Source organism: Denticeps clupeoides, chromosome 19 (assembly GCF_900700375.1).
Source record: "Denticeps clupeoides chromosome 19, fDenClu1.1, whole genome shotgun sequence".
NCBI lineage: Eukaryota > Metazoa > Chordata > Actinopteri > Clupeiformes > Denticipitidae > Denticeps > Denticeps clupeoides.
In genome coordinates, this window is record NC_041725.1 from 1,400,987 (window position 1) to 1,421,830 (window position 20,844).

The window sequence follows — 20,844 nt, forward strand, 5'->3', positions numbered from 1 at the left end:
TGTAATTCTACTTATTATTCCAAAAAAATATATATTAACTAAGGATTGCATCAGCACTTTGAATATTGAATTGTCAATTGGGTAATTTTAAGCAATTAATTTAGTAATTGGCAAATCAATATGTAATTTGATATAATATTTTGCAATTGACAATTCAATGTACAAAGGGCTGATGCAATCCTTAGTTAATATATTTTTGGATATATTAGAATTACAAGGCACTGAATTGCCATTAGAATTTTTGTGCTTATAAAATTACCCACACTGCACTCTCTCCATCATACAAATCACCAGCCTATCACCTGAACTATTACAAACTATTAAATATGTGTCTCTTTTATACAGGCTGATCAGTCCAAATTCTGAAAATGTTTTACCACAAAAGATTTGAGTATTATTTTCCTCAGGTGCAGTTCTCAATTTAAAATAAATGCTAGCACAAAACATGTCTCTGAAAGGCTGAACATCAAATGCTACAAGCAGGACAGCAATCACTGGTTACAAGGCCAAACTATCAAACAATCACACACTCACCCCCATCAGGCAGCGGCACATGTTGGCATAAGCAACAGAGAAGTTTGGCTCAGAGATAGCCTTCTCAAAGATCAGGTCAATTACGCCCTTCAAGCGCTCTTCATTGTCAATGGTCAATTCAGTCACTTGCTTCATGAGTGGCTGGAACATCTGAGGCGTGAGCTTGTTCAGCACGCTCCGCACACGTCGGAACAGGTCCTGAGTCTTCGCCACTTCATGGTCATCTTCCTCTGCTGTCCGGCACTTAGCCTGTGGCTTCCAGGCCTTCTCCGCTTTATTGAGCTGCACATCGTCACTGAGAGACATGGTGGTGATTATCTTACGTGGCTCTCTGCGGGAACCTTGACCTGAGCGCCGTGGACCACCAAGGCCAGAGGAAGGCTACACAGAAGAAGAAACAGCATGCTGAAACACATTGAGCTGCTGAAAGTGTTCTTCTTTACCATAGTCAATCCAATTCCTTCAGCAACATATTTAACATCACTCAATGTTTCAAAGGGTCAGAAGTTTTATTATAGGGAGAAAAAAAAAAAAAAAACTACCATACATCAAAATTAACTATGCAGTAACTAGCATACCACGAGTTGAGAGCGAGAGTTCTTGCCTGTATTTAAGTGGGCGGGGCTTTAACACGGGACTCATCTGATTTGTGAGCATGACTGTACCACACAGGCACATGAGCGCAATGTAATTGGAATTGGAGTTGGGATGTGGGCCTCGCCAGCAGGCGAACTATGCATTGTCTGCGCTTTTCTCTGAAACCCATTCGTTTCTATAGAAGCGGTTATCAGTGCCAAATCTAAAACATTTGTCCAACAGGTAGGGTTTCGTGCTGTGGTCAAGGCAGAAATTTGTTGAACTTTGACTGCAGTGCACCATGTCGCATCAAAGCTGGCAGTGTTCAATCTTCCTGTTTGAAAGAAACATGGACGAGTCTCCACATGATGCATGGGACGATACAAATATATGAAACTAAAATGACAAAGATGTTGAGATGCACAGCACGTCAACCTCAGGACAACAATGTCAGTGGTCTAAAAGCTACACAAGTGCTGTTAAGTTAAACACATGATAGCCAGTTAAAATGTGGTTCATTATATGAATATATTAATTAAGTCAATATTATATATATATATATATATATATATATATATGTGCGTGTGTGTGTGTGTGTGTGTGTGAACTTTGAATGTTTGTCTTATGATAATTTCATTGAAATTAATAAACATTTTACATCACGAGTGGTAACCATTGAAATTAAATGATGTACCCATCATAAATATTAGGACAAGTGCAAATCTTAAATTTTCTTTTTACATTTTGGTTTAATTTTCTAGATAATCAATGCTGATCTTATCAGTCTCTGAGTGACCAGACATTATTGTCTTTGTTTACTCTGCTGCACTCCCCTTTGGACAGACAGCACATCATCTGCCCATGTTATGCCCATTCAGCTGCATTCGCCCATTCTCCCCACCATGCCAGCGCTGCAGCTGCCTCACTTCTGGCTGCATCCCCAACGCTCCAGTCTCTCAATCACTGTCTACAGCCAACCCAGTGCATGAGTCTTCCCCCAGCAACCCTGACATTAAATGATGGTGCAGAGTCTGGGGTTGCAAAATTGTAGTCTTTGCTAATGATTAAAGAGCATTTATTCAAATTGCTATTTTGATATATCGTTTTGATATATACCATAGTCAGAAGAAGTAAATTAAAAAGATAGAAAGTGGCGGCAGCAGCAGGTCAAGATCTGAAAAAAATTCCAAAGGCAGATTTACAGTCTTCTGCCAAATGAAATCTATGGGTGCACAGTCTCAGGGTTACCCCTCGTAGGGGAATTACAATTAATTTTAATTACGATTTTGGCGCACAAAAATGCTCTCCATTTCCTGTGAATATGAATATAGATATATAAGAGAAATACAGGAATAAACCTGAACACATTCATAATGAAAATAGCACTGCAACATATCATTCACATCATCATTTGGTGGTACTTCTATTTTTAAAACAGAAATTACATCTAAAGATAGACCCATTAAATTTAGGGTTAAATGGATTAAACTGTTTGACAATTAACCGCAGTGTGAAACAATGCAGTTAAACCACCACCAAGACTCCACCAACATCACAAATGTTGGGCAAGCACCCGCACGGAACACACGCAAAACATCCCAAACAGATCATGGAAGGACAACCAGAAACAACAAAGAACAGGACTACTCCCTCTGAAGTGCTTGAAGTCTCCTGTGTGTGAATATTATGGATACCCAAAAGATGCTTAAAGGATAAATCTAGGACCACAGGTCACCCATTTGCAGAGTTTGCAGAAAACAATTTGCGACCAAAGGGGAGTGGATGTTAAAAAGTGCTAAAGCTGCCACAAATTGCCACTTAAAAGGCATGTTTTCAAAAACAGATATTGTAGTGGTGGCCTAGCAAGTAAGGATGCAGACTCATAATTGGAAGGTTGCCGGTTCGAATCCAGAGCCGCCAAGGTGGCACTAAGCAAAGCACAGTCCCCACACACTGCTCCCCAAGCACCTTATATGGCTGCCCACTATCACTAAGGGTGATTGGTTAAAAGCAGGACACATTTTGTTGTGTGCACCGTGTGCTGCGCTTGCTGTGCTTCACAATGACAATAACTTTCAATGACTAGAAATTTTGGAACGATTATAATCAGATTTCAAGCTTATCTCTATAAAACATCATAGAAGGCGGCATTCACAATCTAGCCATGTAGTGTTGTGGGCTACTGTTTGAACTTCGCTTCCTATTTGTCTATAAAAAAAATTTTTAACTTTTAAAGTCCATTAAAACACTGTATGTTTCAAATGTCAATAAATATCATTTGAAATAACTGTGATGTAAATTTGGGCCAAATGAACATTATTAATGCATTTTGACCAAAAACCAAGCAGCCTTAGTTTACATATCTGACTCCAGTAGTTTTCCAGTAGTTTTTCAAGGTCTTGAAAAATGGGCATCATCCCATATTCTGGCAAATATGGTAATAACCACAGAGACACAGTCTTCAAAAGCGAGTAAGTTACAGCTGAGACAGACAGGTGGCAGTTGCACTAAAATTTTGCTACACACCGGGCCACGTCCTACAACTGGCTGTCGGCCCAGATTGGCAAACGAGGGGGTGAAGTCAGGGCCAGAGTTCATCCCTGGCAACCGGCTGGGGTCCAGCTGCCTCAGTGGGGTCTTGTTAGCCTGTTTGAGGTTACAGTGCATGATCAGCAGTATTGTTATAGCAAGTAGTTTCGATACACAAAACAAGTGCAGTGATTTAAAGGATGGATTGATTTATTTTTACCTTGTCCAGCACCACATCGCTGATCTGGGGGAGACCCTCAGGCTTGTGCATGCTGGCTCCAATAAACTGAAAGCCTAACAGGAATTCACGATCATACTTCTTCTTCTCCTCTGGATTTAAAGGCTTCCACTGTTCTATATCCCCAACACAACATCACACAGTCAAAAACAGCATTAGGAGCCAAATGAGAGAACCATTGGTTTAAGGGCAAAATTTCTTCATTTCAGGATGATTGAGCTGCAAGCCCTGTGCGTTTTCTACCTGCTTTGTACTGGTATTTCTGTTCTGTGGGTGAGGCTGCCTCTGGCCTTTGTGGTTTAATGTTTTCAGCATCAAGTTTGTCCTCTTTCTCTTCCCATGTCTCCTCTACGTCCTCTACAGGTGGGGCAATAGGACAGGGCTCCTCTGGGAGGGACAAGCCAGCAGACTGGGCATGAACAGGCTCAGGTGTCGGCACTGTCTGCACGTGAGGAGACAGCAAACTTGCACACAAGTCTAACCAAGAATGGGGCAAGATTCTGACTTCCTCACTGACCTCTTTAAAGGCATCAAGGAGGTCTCCTACCACCTCCCTCTTATTCAGTTCCTTCATCTTCCTTTTCTTCTTTGGCACAGTAATAGAAGCTACCGGAAAAAAAAAAAAAAAACATGAATTAAACCTTCCTCACTGAACTCCTGATGACAGCAATGCTATATAGCATTATTTGCAGAAATGATCAACTGTCTGGGGTGCAAATGGTATTGCCATGTCTGGCATTCCGCAGAGATCAGCTATTCTGTAGCTGTCATTCGAGTAACAGAAGTGAAAAATGAACTATGCTTCTCCGGTTTGACATCTGTTTAACCCAAAGTTTTCTATTTCAGCCAAAGACTAAATCAATACCAATTTACATCTAAAATCTATGAATCTATGGTGTCACCTTGCATAGTACTTTCAGGGAGCTTGGCAGCAGGAGCGGGTGCATGTTCCCCCTCCTCAACAGGTGTGTGGGTTTCTGTGGTAGTGGGCGGAGCTTCTGACACCAGAGGGACAGTCTCCGTAACAGGCACAGGGTTCACCTCTGAAATTAGGCCACTGGTTGCCTGGACAGGGTTTAGCAGAGCAACAGTTGAAGGACTTGAAACCTCGTGGCATTCAGCAGTGACCTCAGGTGCAGCAGCAGATTTGATAATTGTTGCAACGGTGTCCATAACTAAAGGCTCTATCTCAGTAACCTGCGCAGCTGCTGTTCTGACGACAGGCATTGGTGCTTCTCTGTGAACATCAGGTTCAGCAATGGGGCTAATGTCACACTCGATCAAATCTTGAGTGGCTTCGTGGTCATAGGTGCCTGGCCCTGAGGGGACATTATAAAGCGGCAGCTCCTCCGGCTGGGCAATCGGTGAATCTAGAGGGGTGATGTCTGCTGCTTGAAAAACAGATTCCTCCCTTTTCTGTTCCTCTGTGACTTGGGGTGGGAGCACAGAAGATGGCTCTGTCTGCACTGGTGACCTCACAAGCTCCTCCAGGTCTATGCCCTGTGGCAGGGTTGTGTCCAAGGAGACACAAGATTCAATGGCAAGAGGTGGTGCAGTAGGTAGAACGCAAACAGCATCACTAATGGGACTGACAGGTGGGGGCGGGGACTCGGATATAGGGTCCTCTCCAGGAGGGATGGGCATCGCCATTGGGGGAGGCATGGAAGGCGGCACAGGGTCTGTTACCACAGGACACTTCTCTGTATAGTCTACAGACAGAAAAAAAAAGAATAAATCATTTAGGTCTTTGGGGATAAGATGACTGCTATGCATGACTGCTATGCAGGAGAAAGTGACTACCAACACCACACATTTTTACATCCTTAAATGGAATAACCCAGAAGGCCAACTTAATAATGATTTTATAAATAGATTGACAGGCAAACTGAGAGGAAATCTACTGGACAAGTAAACTCTCCACATACACTATGTGTATACTATAAAGTGATGGGGAAAATATATAAGATAGAAATAGATTAACTATTTGCCCTAGTACATAAGGAAAAGGAAACCCTTTATTCTAATTCATTTGTTCCTTATTGACCTCTGAAAGGAATATATGGACAGACAGTATCTTACAAAAGTATCTTACACAACTCACATTTCTGTAAATATTGTATTATATCTTTCCTTCGGACAACACTGAAGATATGACACTTTGATAAAAAAGTAGTCAGTTTACAACTTGCACACTGGGTGGTAGTAGCCTAGTGGGTAACACACTCACTGTGAACCGGAAGAACCAGGTTCTAACCCCACTTACTACCATTGCATCCCTGTGCAAAACTGGGAATGACCCTGTAAATAAGCCGCTCTGGATAAGGGCGAAAATGTCCAAATCATGCCCCAAGGGTACATTTTTTGTGTGGCCACCATTATTTTCCAGCCTTGACTATTGAGCATGAAGTTCACTAGAGCTTCACAGGTTGCCAATGGAATCCTCTTCCACTTCTCCATAATGACATGACAGAGCAGGCTGATGGTAGAGACCTTGTGCTCCTCCGCCTTATGTTTGAGGATGACCCACAGATACTCTGTAGGTTTAGGTCTGGAGATATGCTAGGCCAGTCCAGGACCTTTATCCTCAGGTTTTTTTTGTCACAGTGCATGTTGGCCTTAATGTTCAGCACACATACAGCCACAACCTACGGATCTCCTACCACCATGTCTGATGGTAGGGAAGACATACTTGTCTTTGTGCTCCTCACCTGGTTGCCACCACACATAATTGACACCATCAAAAAAAGTTCACCTTGCCCTCATCAGACCACAGGACATAGTTCCAGTATCCATATCTATTTTCTGTCCTCAGAGTAGTGTTTGCATTGGAATCTTTGGAAGACACTTCCTTCTGGGACTACAAATTTGATGCAGTGTGTGGTTTCTGGGCTGAGCTCTGACAGACTGACCCTTTCAACCTCTGCAGCAGGACCGGCAGCACTCATATGTGGATTTTTCAAAAGAAACATCTGGATATAACACTAAGCACATGCTCTCAGCTTGTCCATGGGCCGTAGCGAGGCCTGTTCTGAGTGGATCCTGTCCTGTTAAAACACTGTATGGTCTTAAACACCATGGTACAGCTCAGTTTCAGGGTGTTGGCACCCTCTACTTCCAGTCTCTGCCATCTGTATGTATGGCAACAAAGTATCATATCTTCAGTGTTGCCCCAAGGAAAGATATAATTTTAAAAAAAAAGCAAAGAAAGATGTGAGGGGTGTACTCACTTTTATGCACACAACAAGCAGTCTTAAAAATAAAACCACCAAAACACTGAGTGTAAAAGTGAGTGTATCTGTACACCACTGTTCAAAAGATTAGGGTCATTTAGAAATTTCATTGTATTTCCATGGGAAATGTACTGCGTTGAATAGAAAAAAAATAATAATTATGTAATTGGCATTGTTTGAAAAAATACTGCAGTTTAATTGTATAAATATTGATATAGTTGGTGTCAGTTTTACTGCTTCATAAATCATTTTTTCAGATATACTAAAATAATTATATATAAAAAGGTTTTTTTTAAATAATCATTCAAGTGACAGACCTGTTAATGAACACCGTATTCAATATAAATGTTCCTCTCTACATGTATTCAGATACATTCATCAACAGCCATTTCCCACTGCCATAGGCACTTACATCAACAAGTCTGGACTGCAGTGTTGATGTCATTTCCCAATCAAAAATTAAGACATTTCTAAATAACAAACTTTAGTCTGAGTCACTTCAAACTGTTATTGCAGCAGATAATAAGCCGCTTACCACTGATATGAACTGAAAAGGTTTCTTCTGGGACTGACGTGATTGACTGAGGAGGAAAAGGAAACCAGGCATTCTGTTAAATTACTTCACAATTAGTCCATTTAAGCATTTAAAAACCACACACATTACTGGAAGTTTGAGGAAGTCCCTCCTTTTAGATGCTTTATGAATCAATTTTCAAAACTGTAAATGGGGGTGGTGAAAGTGAAGTGATTGTCATTACATTTACAGCATTTATCAGACGCCTTTATACAGAGGGACTTACAATCAGTAGTTACATGGACAGTTCCCCCCTGGAGCAACATAGGGTCAAGTGTCTTGCTCAGGGACACAATGGTAGTAAGTGGGATTTGAACCTGGGTCTTCTGGTTCATAGACAAGGGTCTTACCCACTAGGCTACTACCAGCCATCATTATCAATACACTGCAACACAGCACACGCTTTTAACCAGTCACCCTTAGTGAGCAACATTTGCTAAAATATTCTTTGTTTTGTTGGGGTTCTGGTGGGCTCACCCTGTTCTTGTAGGTGATAAAAGGTGGATGACATTACATTGAAATTCATATACTTTGAAATGTGGCTGGTTCGTACTTTACAGATCCAACAGCTTTCACCCTTCCTAGAAGTATTTCCACAAGATGTGTGCATGTCTGAGAGCATTCTATACAGCATTTATCAGACGCCCTTATCCAGAGTGGCTTAGAACAGGGACAGTCTCCCTGGAGACACTAAGGGTTAGGTGTCTTCTTTCTGCTCATGCTTGAACTTACTTTCAAGGTATTAGATAGGGTGGCAGTAGCCTAGTGGGTAACACACTTGCCTACGAACCAGAAGACCCAGATTCAAATCCCACTGTCTACCATTGTGTCCCTGAGCAAGACACTTAACCCTAAGTTGCTCCAGGGGGACTGTCCCTTGTAACTACTAATTGTAAGTCGCTCTGGATAAGGGCATCTGATAAATGCCGTAAATGTAGATACTTGGCACCCAATTAGTTTTTCATAAAAGCATGCACGTGCCAAAATTTTCAAGATGCTGGTGGTCAGATTAATTCTCCTATTGTAGCTGACAAAGAATTGGCTGGAATTTAGGTTCTCATCCGTTTACAAAATTTTACCTGGCCTAAACATTTGAAATATACTATTTATTTTATATTTGAAGGGAGACTAGGGAAACAGAGTAATCAGATCTAGATTAAGTAACATTAGCTGTTTAGGAGTCATGCTGATTGCACCTTCTGACTCAATACTTGACAGATAGCATGGCTAAATTATTGATTTCATGCTCCTGTTAGAAACTGGTGGGGCTGAAATCATTATGGCTGTCTATGTTTGACAGACGATTTTTATGATTTAAAAGTTTTTTTTGTTTTTTTTTTAGGCAACTGCGTATATAATTTGCAGCTGAACTGAATTCTTCAAAGTGGTGAAAGCAATGCATTCTGGTACCCCCTGGTGTCAAGAAAGATGTATGGTACCTGAGGGGGTGTGGAGGAAGACCGTCCTCCCGACATAATTTCCTCTGTGATGTCTCTTCCTCCTTGGTTTGGGTCTCTGATCCTAATCTGCAAAAAACAGAAGAAAGTTCGCAATAACCAAACAAGACAAGAAAACATGGTTGAAAACCGCTCAAAATCCACCGATGTTTATCAGATCCAAATATTTTTCCATTTGAGGGCAAAACGTTGTTCTGCACACCAACCAACTCAAAGCACAGAAGTACAGTAACAGAATTAACAGATGAGACCTGACAGATTATCAAACTGCTACACGACTTTGTATTGCAGAAGAGACGACTGCAACTCTTTACTCGTTCTCACTCTCACACTCACAAAACACACAAAGCCTGCATTACTAACCTGTCAGTTTGTGCTTAGCAGTCCCTCCTCATCCTGGGACTGGATTTCAGCCCCTGCCCAGTGTAAGCTGGGGCAGAGTTCTCCCAAAAAAAAAAAACGCCCAACAAGGGCGAAAAAGAGAGCAAGTTGTGAGAGTGAGAAAAGCCAGCGTTGTGAAACGCCAGCACAGGAATGCAAACCCGCCCACCATGAGACAGGGGCCAGGAGAGGGGGAGGGAGAGGAGAAGTGGACTGGCTTCACCAATGCAAACAGCCCCGCCTCTCTGTGCTCATAACACGCACTTCACAAAACGTTCTGTTTCCGGGGCAAGGGGAGGAGAGCTACAGCCACGTGGAGAGGAGGAAAAAATAGCCAAAAGCTTTCCTCCTCCACAGCACAGGGAGGAAGAGAAAGTGGCAGAGGCTAGAAAAACCACAGATATGAGCTTTCCAGAAAAATACTCAGCTAATGAAACGCACACACTTTTACTTCCAACTCTTGCTCCTCTTGCTGGTTGTTTGTCAGATTGTGGGTGCAGATGGACCTTGGGCAAGTAAGCTGCGTGGGACGAGAACTGGCCAAAGTCCTCCCTGAACACCACTGACTGTCTAACAAACCATGAAAACAACCAAACCCCAACCATTCGCTAATAAGGCCTTTAAATCCCTCGCTTGTAGTCAACAATATATATGCCCAACAAAATTAGAACAGAGTATATCTGGGAGTCCTGTGAGGCAGTGGTGGCCTAGCAGTTAAGGACGCAGCCCTGTAATCAGAAGGTTGGCGGTTCGAATCCCAGTCCACCAAGGTGCCACTGAGCAAAGCAGCGTCCCTGTCATACCTGTCATGGCAGCCCACTGCTCACCAAGGATGATGTGTTAAAAGCAGAGGACACATTTCGTTGTATGCACCATGTGCTGTGCTGCAGTGTATCACAATGACAATCACTTCACTTCACACACCCAACACAGCAGCAGAGAAGAGATCAGAACAGACAAAAAGAAAGCTGCGTGGATTAAAGTAGTAAAAAAACAGGTAGAATAAGGCCCTGACAGCATCACCCTGCTATGAGCGTAGTCTAGGTAAGTTTTGAGCATTCTGCAAAACATAACTAATGAGAGCCTAAATAGCTGCCATGGCACCATGGACATCCAGGCTTCATTCATAAAACTGCTGTAACATCATGCAACACGTTGCTGCATGATAGTAAGAAACTATTTAATCATGGAGGAATATAAAGTTTCTTAGTTATGTGTAGTATACTATCACTTTCTAATATTATACAGTTTCCAATGATGTTCAATGATTAGGGTAAATGTGAGGCTTCTCACAGTCTGAGCTTTGATTAAACCTAAAAATAAATTCAATAGACCACCCATACCTGTTTGCGTTCCCTTTTAGGTGGTGCTTGTGGTGTTTGTGAGGGCGGAGCCTGAGGCTGTTGGGGGGTGGGGTTCATAATGACAGGTGCAGCAGGAACAGGAGCAGAATACTGAGGCTGAGCGGGGTAATAGGTACCTGCTAAGAGGGAGAGAAAAAAAAATTAACTTTAAAGAATAGGACCAATGTTTCTGTCTGGTTTTAAAACACAAACAGACTTTTCCCACTCCTCTCAGCCTATTACACCTTCAACAAACTTGAAGCAAAAATATCAAGAAATAGTGTCAAATAAGACAGTGACCTGAAAACGATTTTTGCTATTTATCAATGACTGAAATGGAGAAGGGCTGATCTATACTTGTATTATTACGCTGAGACAGAACATTCAATCAAAATAGACATGACAAAAGATAACTGACATGTCTGGTGTGATTATACATTATTTAGGACCAAAACACAGTATCTTATGAATAATTAAGACTACTGATGTCACAAAAGTAACTAAGACTTAAGAAAATGGTCAAGCCTATAACTGCTAAATACATTTACAGTATTCATCAGACACCCTTATCCAGAGCGACTTACAATCAGTAGTTACCGGGGACAGTCCCCTCCTGGAGCAACTTAGGGTTAAGTGTCTTGCTCAGGGACACAATGGTAGACAGTGGGATTTGAACCTGGGTCTTCTGGTTGATAGGCGAGTGTGTTACCACTACGCTACAACCAGCCCATAAATAAAGCTTTTAGCTCTTAATAACTCATGGAAGTAAAATCTATAATGAGGTTCTCTGAGCTGTGACATGTTTCAGCCACAGGCCAGATGTGCTGTGAGCTGCAGTTTCTGACTAAATGGATGGTCATAAATTTATATTTAATGTATACCTATTCCAATGTTCAAAATCTTGCATTCCTGTAGATAAATTTAAAAATGAACAAATCAGAGAGGGTTTAGGTCTTATGAAAAACACCCAATGTGATTCATTCCACAGTGATTAAGGTCACATGCACACACAATAAAGCCATTTAAAGGTATGTCTTGAGTCCCCATATTTCTCAAGGGAGAGGACACTCATACCATGACGCAGCAGCAAACTATGTTGCTTAAATTAAATTAGCAAACTCACCACACTGCAGAGATCCTGCAGTCTAGATACAGCCAGAACCTAAACAGGAGTTTCAAAGCAATGAAGAACTGCTATTCAGTACCCTCAGAGCCAAAAGCAAGCTCACTGTTGAGCTCACATCAATTTAATGATAAAACTGGCAGGGTGGAGTATTGACCAAGAAAACTAGAGGCTAAATAACATGGTCTTGCAGTGGCTAGAAATTTCAATAGGTGTAAAGAGTGCTTTGGCCATTCTGCTTCACAATTCAGAGAGCAACAGCTCAGACGGGTGGATGTGGATTTTTTTCCAATTTATGTAGTCACAAGTGGATTTTTTTTTCTGTAAAAGCACTGACACTACTTCCTGACAAACTTTGTGGTTGGTAAATGGTGTTGATTATGTAATTTCCACAAATGCCCCCACAACTTCTATCTCCTCATTAGCATTTAAAGCTACAGACACTGAAATGGCAGATTCTGGGGAAATCTCATTGTGGGACTGGCTAAAAGTGACAGTAATGGAAACAAACCCGTAATCAGAAGGTTGCCAGTTCGAATACAGAACCACCTAGGTGCCACTGAACGTGGGTTATGGGTTAAAAGCAGAGGTGCTGTATTTCACAATGATAATCACTTCACTTTCACTTCAATATAGTATAAGGGGACTTCTAAAACATATATAAAGGCAAAAAAAGAGGACCTTTGATAACTAAGTTCATGGATAATAATGTTTCCATGGCAAAACATTAAATTTAACCATTACTGATGCAATGAGTAACTGCTGGAAGACATGACAGAAGACACATTCTGAGGTTAAAAAAAAAAAAGATGTTAATCTGTTTCAGAAGTGGTCATATTATTGGCATGAATCAAAGAAAACATCTAAAAAGCTAATCTTGAAAATCATAATTGGCACTGACAATCAATCATTCTGCTTTTAACCATGACCCCTAGTGAGCAGTGCGCAGCCATGAAAGGTGCCTGGGGAGCTGTGTGTGGGGAGGGTACTTTGCTCAGTGACACCTCAGATGGCACCTTGGCAGCTTGGGCTTCGAACAAGCAACCTTTTACGGGTTTCCTTACCCGGTTCAAATTGTGAGAGTGGTTTAGGGAGCATAACAGGTCATTTTCAGACATGGATTCGTCCACCCGAGTCCACCCCTAACCCCACTAAGAATCTTTGGGACATGCTGGAGAAGAAGGTGCATTATACATGGGCTCAGAAGTATCTCATTTACCAGTTCACCAACTAAAAATGTGCATGTTTGGTTTGGTAGGGTACATTGTCCTGAGATGATTGAGATCATGATTTGTGATGGCGGCCTGAAAAACGTGGTCATGATATAAAGATGCTTTTTACAGTGAGAGGCTATGAAAGGTTGTTATGTCTGCTTTCCGTGTTCACACAATCTTGCATAAAGAAACCTCGAACCTGGGTCCTTGTGCTGAGGACACGGACTGCTATGCCACTATTCCATGTGGAGATGGACAGGTGAGAGACATGATTTTCACATCGTCAGAGCAAATCAGGAATTAAGTCTCCACTCATTGTCAAAGTCGCAGGTAAGTGCAACCCGGTTGCATTCAGCAGGACTGCAGGAGGACAAGAACCACCAAACACTGTTCTGGGCTTTGACATGTTGCTTTGATATAATTTAATGAGAGATTGCCAATATGTCTGCTGTAATGTTGTACTTTTATTCACTGGGACAAGGGACTGTGCCTTTAAAGAGAGCAGGTGCACCTTTTGCAGAGTGGGGGATCACAAGAGCACTTTTTGTCTTGCTGCTGCCACCCGAACCTGGCACTTCCAGTTCCCACCATTACCACTCACCTTTGGGCGTGGACTCCAGCCAACGTTGGGAGGTGTAGAGGCTTATGTGGGGCCCTGACCAGTCAGTCTGTCTTGCATTCATCTCATGTTATTTATGTTTTATCCTTTTTTCATCTTAGTATTATTTGTAAATAAATATTTCAAATCTCCACCATAGTTGGAGTAGTGTAAGAGAATGTTCATCATATATTTTTCTGTACCATGTTGCATCATAGCTGACAATTCAATTGGAGTCATAGTTGAAAATACCTGTTTTGCAAGTTTACTAGAGCCATACCATATTCTCCTGGGCTGGTTCCAGGGTAGAACCCTGGAGAACCGGCAACCTGGTACTGCTGTGGAGGGACATATGGGGAACGGTACTGTGAAAAAAACAAAACCAATCATTCAGAAACCTACATTCATCATAAAAAACAACTATGTAGGGATTATGTCAGAGCACTGCTGAATCTCACCTGTCCAGGTATGAAATAGGCAGGGCCCTGAGAGTTGAATGACATTGGCTGTTGGGGCATGACCATCATCGGAGACCCTGACTGGAATATGTGTGTCTGGTGTGGCCCATGGGGTGGAGGGATTGGCTGAGGCGCAGAACTGGGCTGCACCCGGACAGGATTACTGGGCAAACTGGGCCGACCAGGCTGGTAATAAGGCTGTCAAGAAACAGGGGAAGGAAACAAAAATCAGCAGAACTGAAGATTTTCTGAGTACAAAGTAAATAAAAATACCAATGTCATTAAACCAAGTAGAAGTCAGAGCAAGTAAGGCCTGGGAAAAAAACATACCAGAGAAAATGTGAAAGTTACCTGCAGAGACCTGAATGCTGCCTTCATTCAGCAACACACAGAAAAACAGTGAGAGAGAGCAAGCAAGCAAGGGGAAAGAGAGTGGAGAGTGTACATTACCAATCAGCGGTCAAAAACAGCAGTATGCAGCGTTCTGTGTGTGGGTGTGTGTGTGAGAATTTAATTTGGATTTCTTAGATGGAAAAACATCCAGGAAAGATGACATTTCTTCTCATTGAGTGTATAAAATGGTTATTTAATGTTTATTCTAATTTAGAGTTTACAAAAAGAGCTTGCTAATTTGCGTCATTTAACCAGGATTGGCAACTATGACAAACAATTCCATGTGTATTATTGCTTAAAAATCTGGTCAGTATTACTGTAGGCTATAACAATTACGTAAGTGTGTGTGTGTTCCGATATAAGCATGTTAGTACCTGTTGGTGTACAGTTCGGGGCCCTGGTGCGAACTAGGAAGGAAAGCCATACAAAAGTCTAAGTTCAAAGCCACAATAACGAAGCATGCACACAAACACAACACAAACACAGCATACAGGACAGCAGTGGGCCTGAGGAAGACACAGGAGGTGGTAAATCATGTCACTTGCTGCATAAACGTAAAGGACTAGCGTATTTGGAGCAGCACTCCTACCGGTTGAGGGGGCTGTTGTGTTGGGTTCATTTGAGGAGGTGGAGTTGCAAATGCCACAGGGGGCTGCTGCGGTGGGAAGCTGGGCTGGGAAAATGAAAAGGAATGAAAGGCATATGGCTAGAGTCTTTATCAGAACTCACAGCATGGAAATTGATCTGAAGAAGGTCTAAATTCCCAAAACTCATTTAACTATTTGAGACAGAAACAATGCAAGTTCTGTACCTGAAACACCCATGCCCCTTTGACTTTTTCCACTAAACAAAGGTATAGCTGGTATGTTTTTTCCATGCAAACTGAAGTGATGTAAAATTTTCACTACTGATTGGTCTTTTTGACCAATCACTGTTCGATAATAGGGCAAGATAGTGACAAAAACGCTAACATTAGGTATTACGTAAAAGTGCACAACATGTAGGCAGTCACTGATTTTCGAGTCAAGCAATGGTCACAAGTGGGCATGTGGCAGCAACCAATTATTCTCTCATTAAAGACAAAGAAATGTTCTTAATTTTTGTTAAATAGTTCAAATTGTTCAATTTTACAGCACAAATGCAGGGGAGCAATGACTAATAGAGGAACCAAAAAATTATTATCAGATTAAACTACCATTAACAATAATCATTAGCTGCCATATCGCTCAGGCCTAGCCTCATTTAATATTTTTAGCAGTGATGAAACATTTCTAAAAACCCAGATCATCGTGCACGGTGCATGTGTGAAGTGCAGTGTGTGCTCACCTGAGATATGGGGGAGGGAGCAGGGTGTGGAGGAGGCAGGGCAGAAGGGTGGGGGACTGTCAGGGGCTGAGGTGTTTTATTCATTTCTTCAGAAGCCACATGAAGCCACACTTTCACACTCACAGGCCTGTGAAACAGAACACATGACACACATGCAAAGTTTATACACCAGCGTGAGTGAACATGAGTGACCGTAAGGATCAAGGTGCCAAGTGTTCAATGTCAGTGTGGAGGGTGCAACAGAATCATTTAAATGACAGTGATCTTAACTGTTATGAAACCAAGTAAATTATCTATTTTCTCTCAATAAGAAATAAAAAAAAAAACTCACTCCTTTAAAATGTGTTCAGTCACTGCTAAGGGACAAAGTATCAGCAAGCTTGGACAAGATGTATACCTACAAAAGAAACAAAAAAGCAGAAGGGTTATAGAAGTATTGCGTGACTACAAATCAAAACTGTATCATGATATGAACACATATCCCTCGACAATTACAGTCTGGAGAAAAAAAATTATAATTTGGGTCGCTGAGGGGTTTTGAACTATGGGATTACGGGTCTCAGAGACTAGACTGCAACTGGATGGAGTTCCTCAATTATATCAAAATGAGTCATTTTGCAGTGATTTTAGTGTAGTTCTAAAGGACCTACACACTTTCAACCCCAGCTACACATTCTCTGTTGGTTGCTCAGTAGTCACACTCAGCAAAACCTGCTGGAACCATGGTTTCTAAGCCTCAGGGAAGGCTCAGGGACACCAAATCTCCCTCTTGTTTATGTCCTGGTCCATTGTGCAGACCTGCATTTCCACTGACTCGACGCACAGTCACAAACCACAGCTACAACACAAAGTAACTCAGACACACAACAAAGCAGCAAATACACAACTGAAAAGGAACCTGGCTCCGGCTGCCAAACTTCTGTTTTGGTGGTGGGAATATTGGGAACCAGCGGCAGAACAAAACCAATGCAGAAAATAAAGAGCTGACATCTGACTTCACATTTGCTTGGTTTATCATTTCTAAAATCAATATTATGTGAATGCATTATTTTATATTCATTCATTTGGTCACTTTCCTTTGGCTGGGAAGGGGGAGATGGTTACACTGTGGTCTGGGGTATGGACTTTTTTTTTTTTTTTTTTTTACACTGGTACGGCTTGAACGTACATCACGTAAGAAGCTTAAACATCTGCACAAAAAAGCAAGCGCCAAAAAGACCTTGAAACCCCAGTGAATCACACTGGTGCAAGACTTCACACTGACCAGCACAACCCACACGGACACCTCAAGACGTACAAAACGCTGTTCTCGAGCTGGGACTGGGGGCATTCTGCAGACTCAGGGGAGCAGCACGGTGTCAGTTTCGCAGTGAAACCCCAGCTGACCGGCCCGAGTCCATTTTAAACCCCTCTAGTGACGTGACACACCATGAAGGCATGTATACAGATTAGGGTAGATGTCGAAAATACACACAGACCTGTGTGTGGCCCTACTGGATACTTCCAAGCACTACAGTGAAATGATGAGCTTTTGCAAGAAAAAAAAAAAAAAAAAAAAAAAAAAAAGTGTAGAAAGGGGTGCCACTACATTTAAATATATATCATATATTCAGAAAAGGCCACTGATAAACTTACACTAAACTTAGCTGAATATATTTTTAAAAAGTGTCACACACACACACACACCAAGAACCAAGTCAGAGCCGCAATGGCACGATAAAGAGCTACAACGTGAGAGGCTGCCGCCATCATGGAGCCCGGCCGCTTCAGGCGTCCTGTCAGCCGCAGCTCCCCTGGCAGGCCGGGTCAGAGTCCAGAAAGCCCCGGAGAGCTGGGACAAGTGCGCCAGCGGCTCTCTGAACCCGGTATATCCTCCAATCACGCCCCCGATTTCACTGGCAAGCCGACCGGTGACATCTGGAAACGTGACATTCCGTAAAAAGGCCGGCGCTGTTACCGGGGCGAACCGCGCCCGGCACACATGCTCACCGGGGGACCAACACCCAGGCGGGCACGTCGCTTACCTGCCTCTCCTCGGTCCGCAGAGCCGGAGAGAAACTCCCGGAAACACGCCGCGCGTTTCCGGCTTAATGACTAAAACCACTTCCTCGTTCCCACGTCATGTGACAAACACGCGAACCGGGGACACTGGCGCGTGGGTTCAAACCCATCGTCCACCCCGCGCCCCCCACGTATACCCGCAACATGCATGGATGTGTATAGATATTGGAAATTGATCATATTGGATGAAACTGTATCCCAACACACCAATCGCACTGTACAAAAAGTATTAATTGTTATTTTAAATAAATGAATATGAAAGCGAAATATGATCTCTAACAGAAGAATTTTCCAATTTAGAAGTGCAAAATGCCAAAAAAAAGGAAACGACTGGTCAACAGAATGGTCAGCAAGCGACACAAGATTTTATTATTTTGTTGCTCTTTCAAAAGTGATTGTGCCATAAATAGACAGAGCTGCCAGCATGTTGTGAGGGATGAAAGAGGGTATAATCGCACAGTCCCATGACAAACCAAACATTAATACTGAATGAGGAAGAGTTGTACAGTATTACTGAGTCTTATAAGATGGTCTTCCTGCGGCGCTCGGTTCTGCATTTAAAGGCGATGAATCTTTTGCCGCATGTGCTCTGATGGTCCATCAGGGAGGAGTGCATAGGGTGAGATGGGTTGTCCATTGTTCTGAGAATTTTTATTTTTATTTTTTTGCATTCTACTCTAACACACTTCCACCAGATTTTGATCAGCTTGTTGGCATCAGCTGTCTTCACCACACTGAACACCACACTGTCTAATCCATTTACAGCATTTATCCATTTACAATAGGTAGTACAATCAGCAATTTAGGGTTAAGTGTCTTGCTCCAGGACACAATGGTTGTAAGTGGGATTTGAATCTGGGTCTTCTGTTTCATAGGTGAGTGTGTTACCCAATAGGCTACTACCACCCTATAATCCCTAGATCATCCCAATCTTACCATATAGCAGGATAGTTAAGAACGTCTTTATTTTCCCCTAAATGCACATTTTGGCTATTTTACATTTAGTTTCCAATCATTTGGAAAGCAAATCATTTTCATGAAATAGTAAAATGACTCACTTTTAACATGTTCTATTGTAACTGCCTTAGTTCACAAATTGTACCTACATTTCACAAAGGGAGTAGCCACTTTAATGGGCCAGTGGTGGCCTAGCAGGGAAGGAAGCCATCTCGTAGCTGTAAGGTTGCATGTTCAAATCCCAAACAGTCAAGATACCGTCCCCACACACTGCTCCCGGGCCGCATGTCATGGCTGCTCACTAAGGGTGATTGGTTAAATGAAGAGGACACATTTTGGTGTGTGCAACCATTACATTTCATATTATAAATTAATAACAGTACAGACTAACAGAGTAGGAGGAAAACCAACATATTAAATAGGTGTTAGGCTGAGTCAACAGAAAGAAGCACTGGCACTGCCCAGACAGGGTAGATAGGGTCCAAAGCCATAGGCACGGCTGCCAACTCTCATGCAATGGCCGTGAGACACATGCATCTGGCTGTCTTCACACGTTGTCACGCCATACCTTCGATTTCTCACGCTGAAAATCTATTTTATCTGATCTAGCTGCCTATTGCGTCGGGCCAAACACCACGGCTGAACAGGCAGCGTGTTCCCTCCTCTATGGTAGGTGGCATGGCTAATAATGCTGCACTAGTCAGCAGCTGAAGAAGCAGGATCAATTGCCAGCTTAGAAGAAAAGGAGGGAGAAAAACATGTCCGAGGTGTTGAAAATTAGTATTCCAAACAGATGCAGGCCAATAGGTGGCGTAAATATTTTCTCAAAACAATTAAGAAAAAAGTTCCTTAATTGTTATAGCCTAATCTGAGAATGTTCTGGGGTCTCAAGTGTCACACATTGAGCATGAGTTACTCTTTTTACTCTTTTCTCACACACTCCCGCCACACATTGTATTTGCCTATGAAACAAAATTATCTCACTAATATACCTATGAACAAGCGCATCTTCACTGGGGTCCTAGAGCCTACCGGCCAATCAAAAAAAGGATCGGCCCAACACAGTCAGAAAATAGCAGCATTGTATCTGGGTGAAACTCAACACAACCAATGAATTATTCTGCTGTTGTAACGAAATCTATTGAAAATTTCTTTGACCCAATCCATAGTAGCTCAGAGTATCACTTCAAGCACAGAGTAACGCATCTTAATCTTACAATGTTATGGTAGGGTGGTAGTGGCCAAGTGGGTAACACTCGCATATGAACCAGAAGACACAGGTTCAAATCCCACTTACTACCATCGGGTCCCTGAGCAAGACACTTAACCCTAAGTTGCTCCAGGGTGACTGTCCCTGTAACTACTGATTGTAAGTCGCTCTGGATAAGGGCATCTGATAAATGCCGTAAATGTAAATGTTACAACAATTTCACATTGTGGAATGTTATACTCACCTATCTTCAAAGCTTGGGATACTTGAATATTTATGCAATGTCAAGAGCTGTGTAACGATACTAGACATGTTCAATTTGACTTTGAAATTTTATTAGCCTATTTTTTTTTTTAATATTGAAACAATGTTTCTGAATATTTTGAGTCTACAATTTCCCTGTAAATAATTTGCATATGTGCAATGTGGATATTTTTAAATGCTATTAAATTCACAGTAAAAGATTCAAGGACCAAAATTGCACATTATATTATTCAGCATGCTCAAATTCAGAATCATGATCATCTGGCAAACTAAGCATAAGGGATCGATTAGCAATCCCCTAACCCCCAAACCCTGCCTTGCTCCTGACACTGTTAGGGTCTTAGCAATGATATGTTGTGGAAAATTATTCTGAAATAG

General features: G+C 42.1%; 1 protein-coding gene across 2 annotated transcripts in view; it reads right to left on the minus strand.

The window, feature by feature from the left end:
- The window catches only part of eif4g1b (eukaryotic translation initiation factor 4 gamma, 1b), a 35,412-nt gene extending 17,319 nt beyond the window's left edge, over nucleotides 1-18,093 (minus strand). Inside the window, exons 1-15 of one of the 2 annotated variants that reach the window (XM_028961678.1) lie at nucleotides 17,999-18,093; nucleotides 16,306-16,371; nucleotides 15,975-16,101; nucleotides 15,238-15,321; nucleotides 14,256-14,453; nucleotides 14,078-14,162; nucleotides 10,863-11,002; nucleotides 9,121-9,207; nucleotides 7,643-7,688; nucleotides 4,780-5,586; nucleotides 4,395-4,483; nucleotides 4,121-4,319; nucleotides 3,860-3,993; nucleotides 3,637-3,756; nucleotides 535-915 (exon numbers count right to left, since the gene is read on the minus strand). In XM_028961678.1, coding sequence (XP_028817511.1) covers nucleotides 535-915; nucleotides 3,637-3,756; nucleotides 3,860-3,993; nucleotides 4,121-4,319; nucleotides 4,395-4,483; nucleotides 4,780-5,586; nucleotides 7,643-7,688; nucleotides 9,121-9,207; nucleotides 10,863-11,002; nucleotides 14,078-14,162; nucleotides 14,256-14,453; nucleotides 15,238-15,321; nucleotides 15,975-16,058 — 2,454 coding nt within the window. In that variant the 5' untranslated portion in view covers nucleotides 16,059-16,101; nucleotides 16,306-16,371; nucleotides 17,999-18,093. Of the gene's footprint in view, nucleotides 1-534; nucleotides 916-3,636; nucleotides 3,757-3,859; nucleotides 3,994-4,120; nucleotides 4,320-4,394; nucleotides 4,484-4,779; nucleotides 5,587-7,642; nucleotides 7,689-9,120; nucleotides 9,208-9,501; nucleotides 10,310-10,862; nucleotides 11,003-14,077; nucleotides 14,163-14,255; nucleotides 14,454-15,237; nucleotides 15,322-15,974; nucleotides 16,102-16,305; nucleotides 16,372-17,998 lie in introns of those variants that run through there. The other variant, XM_028961679.1, reaches the window with a different exon arrangement.
- Between the last annotated feature and the right edge of the window lie 2,751 nt (nucleotides 18,094-20,844).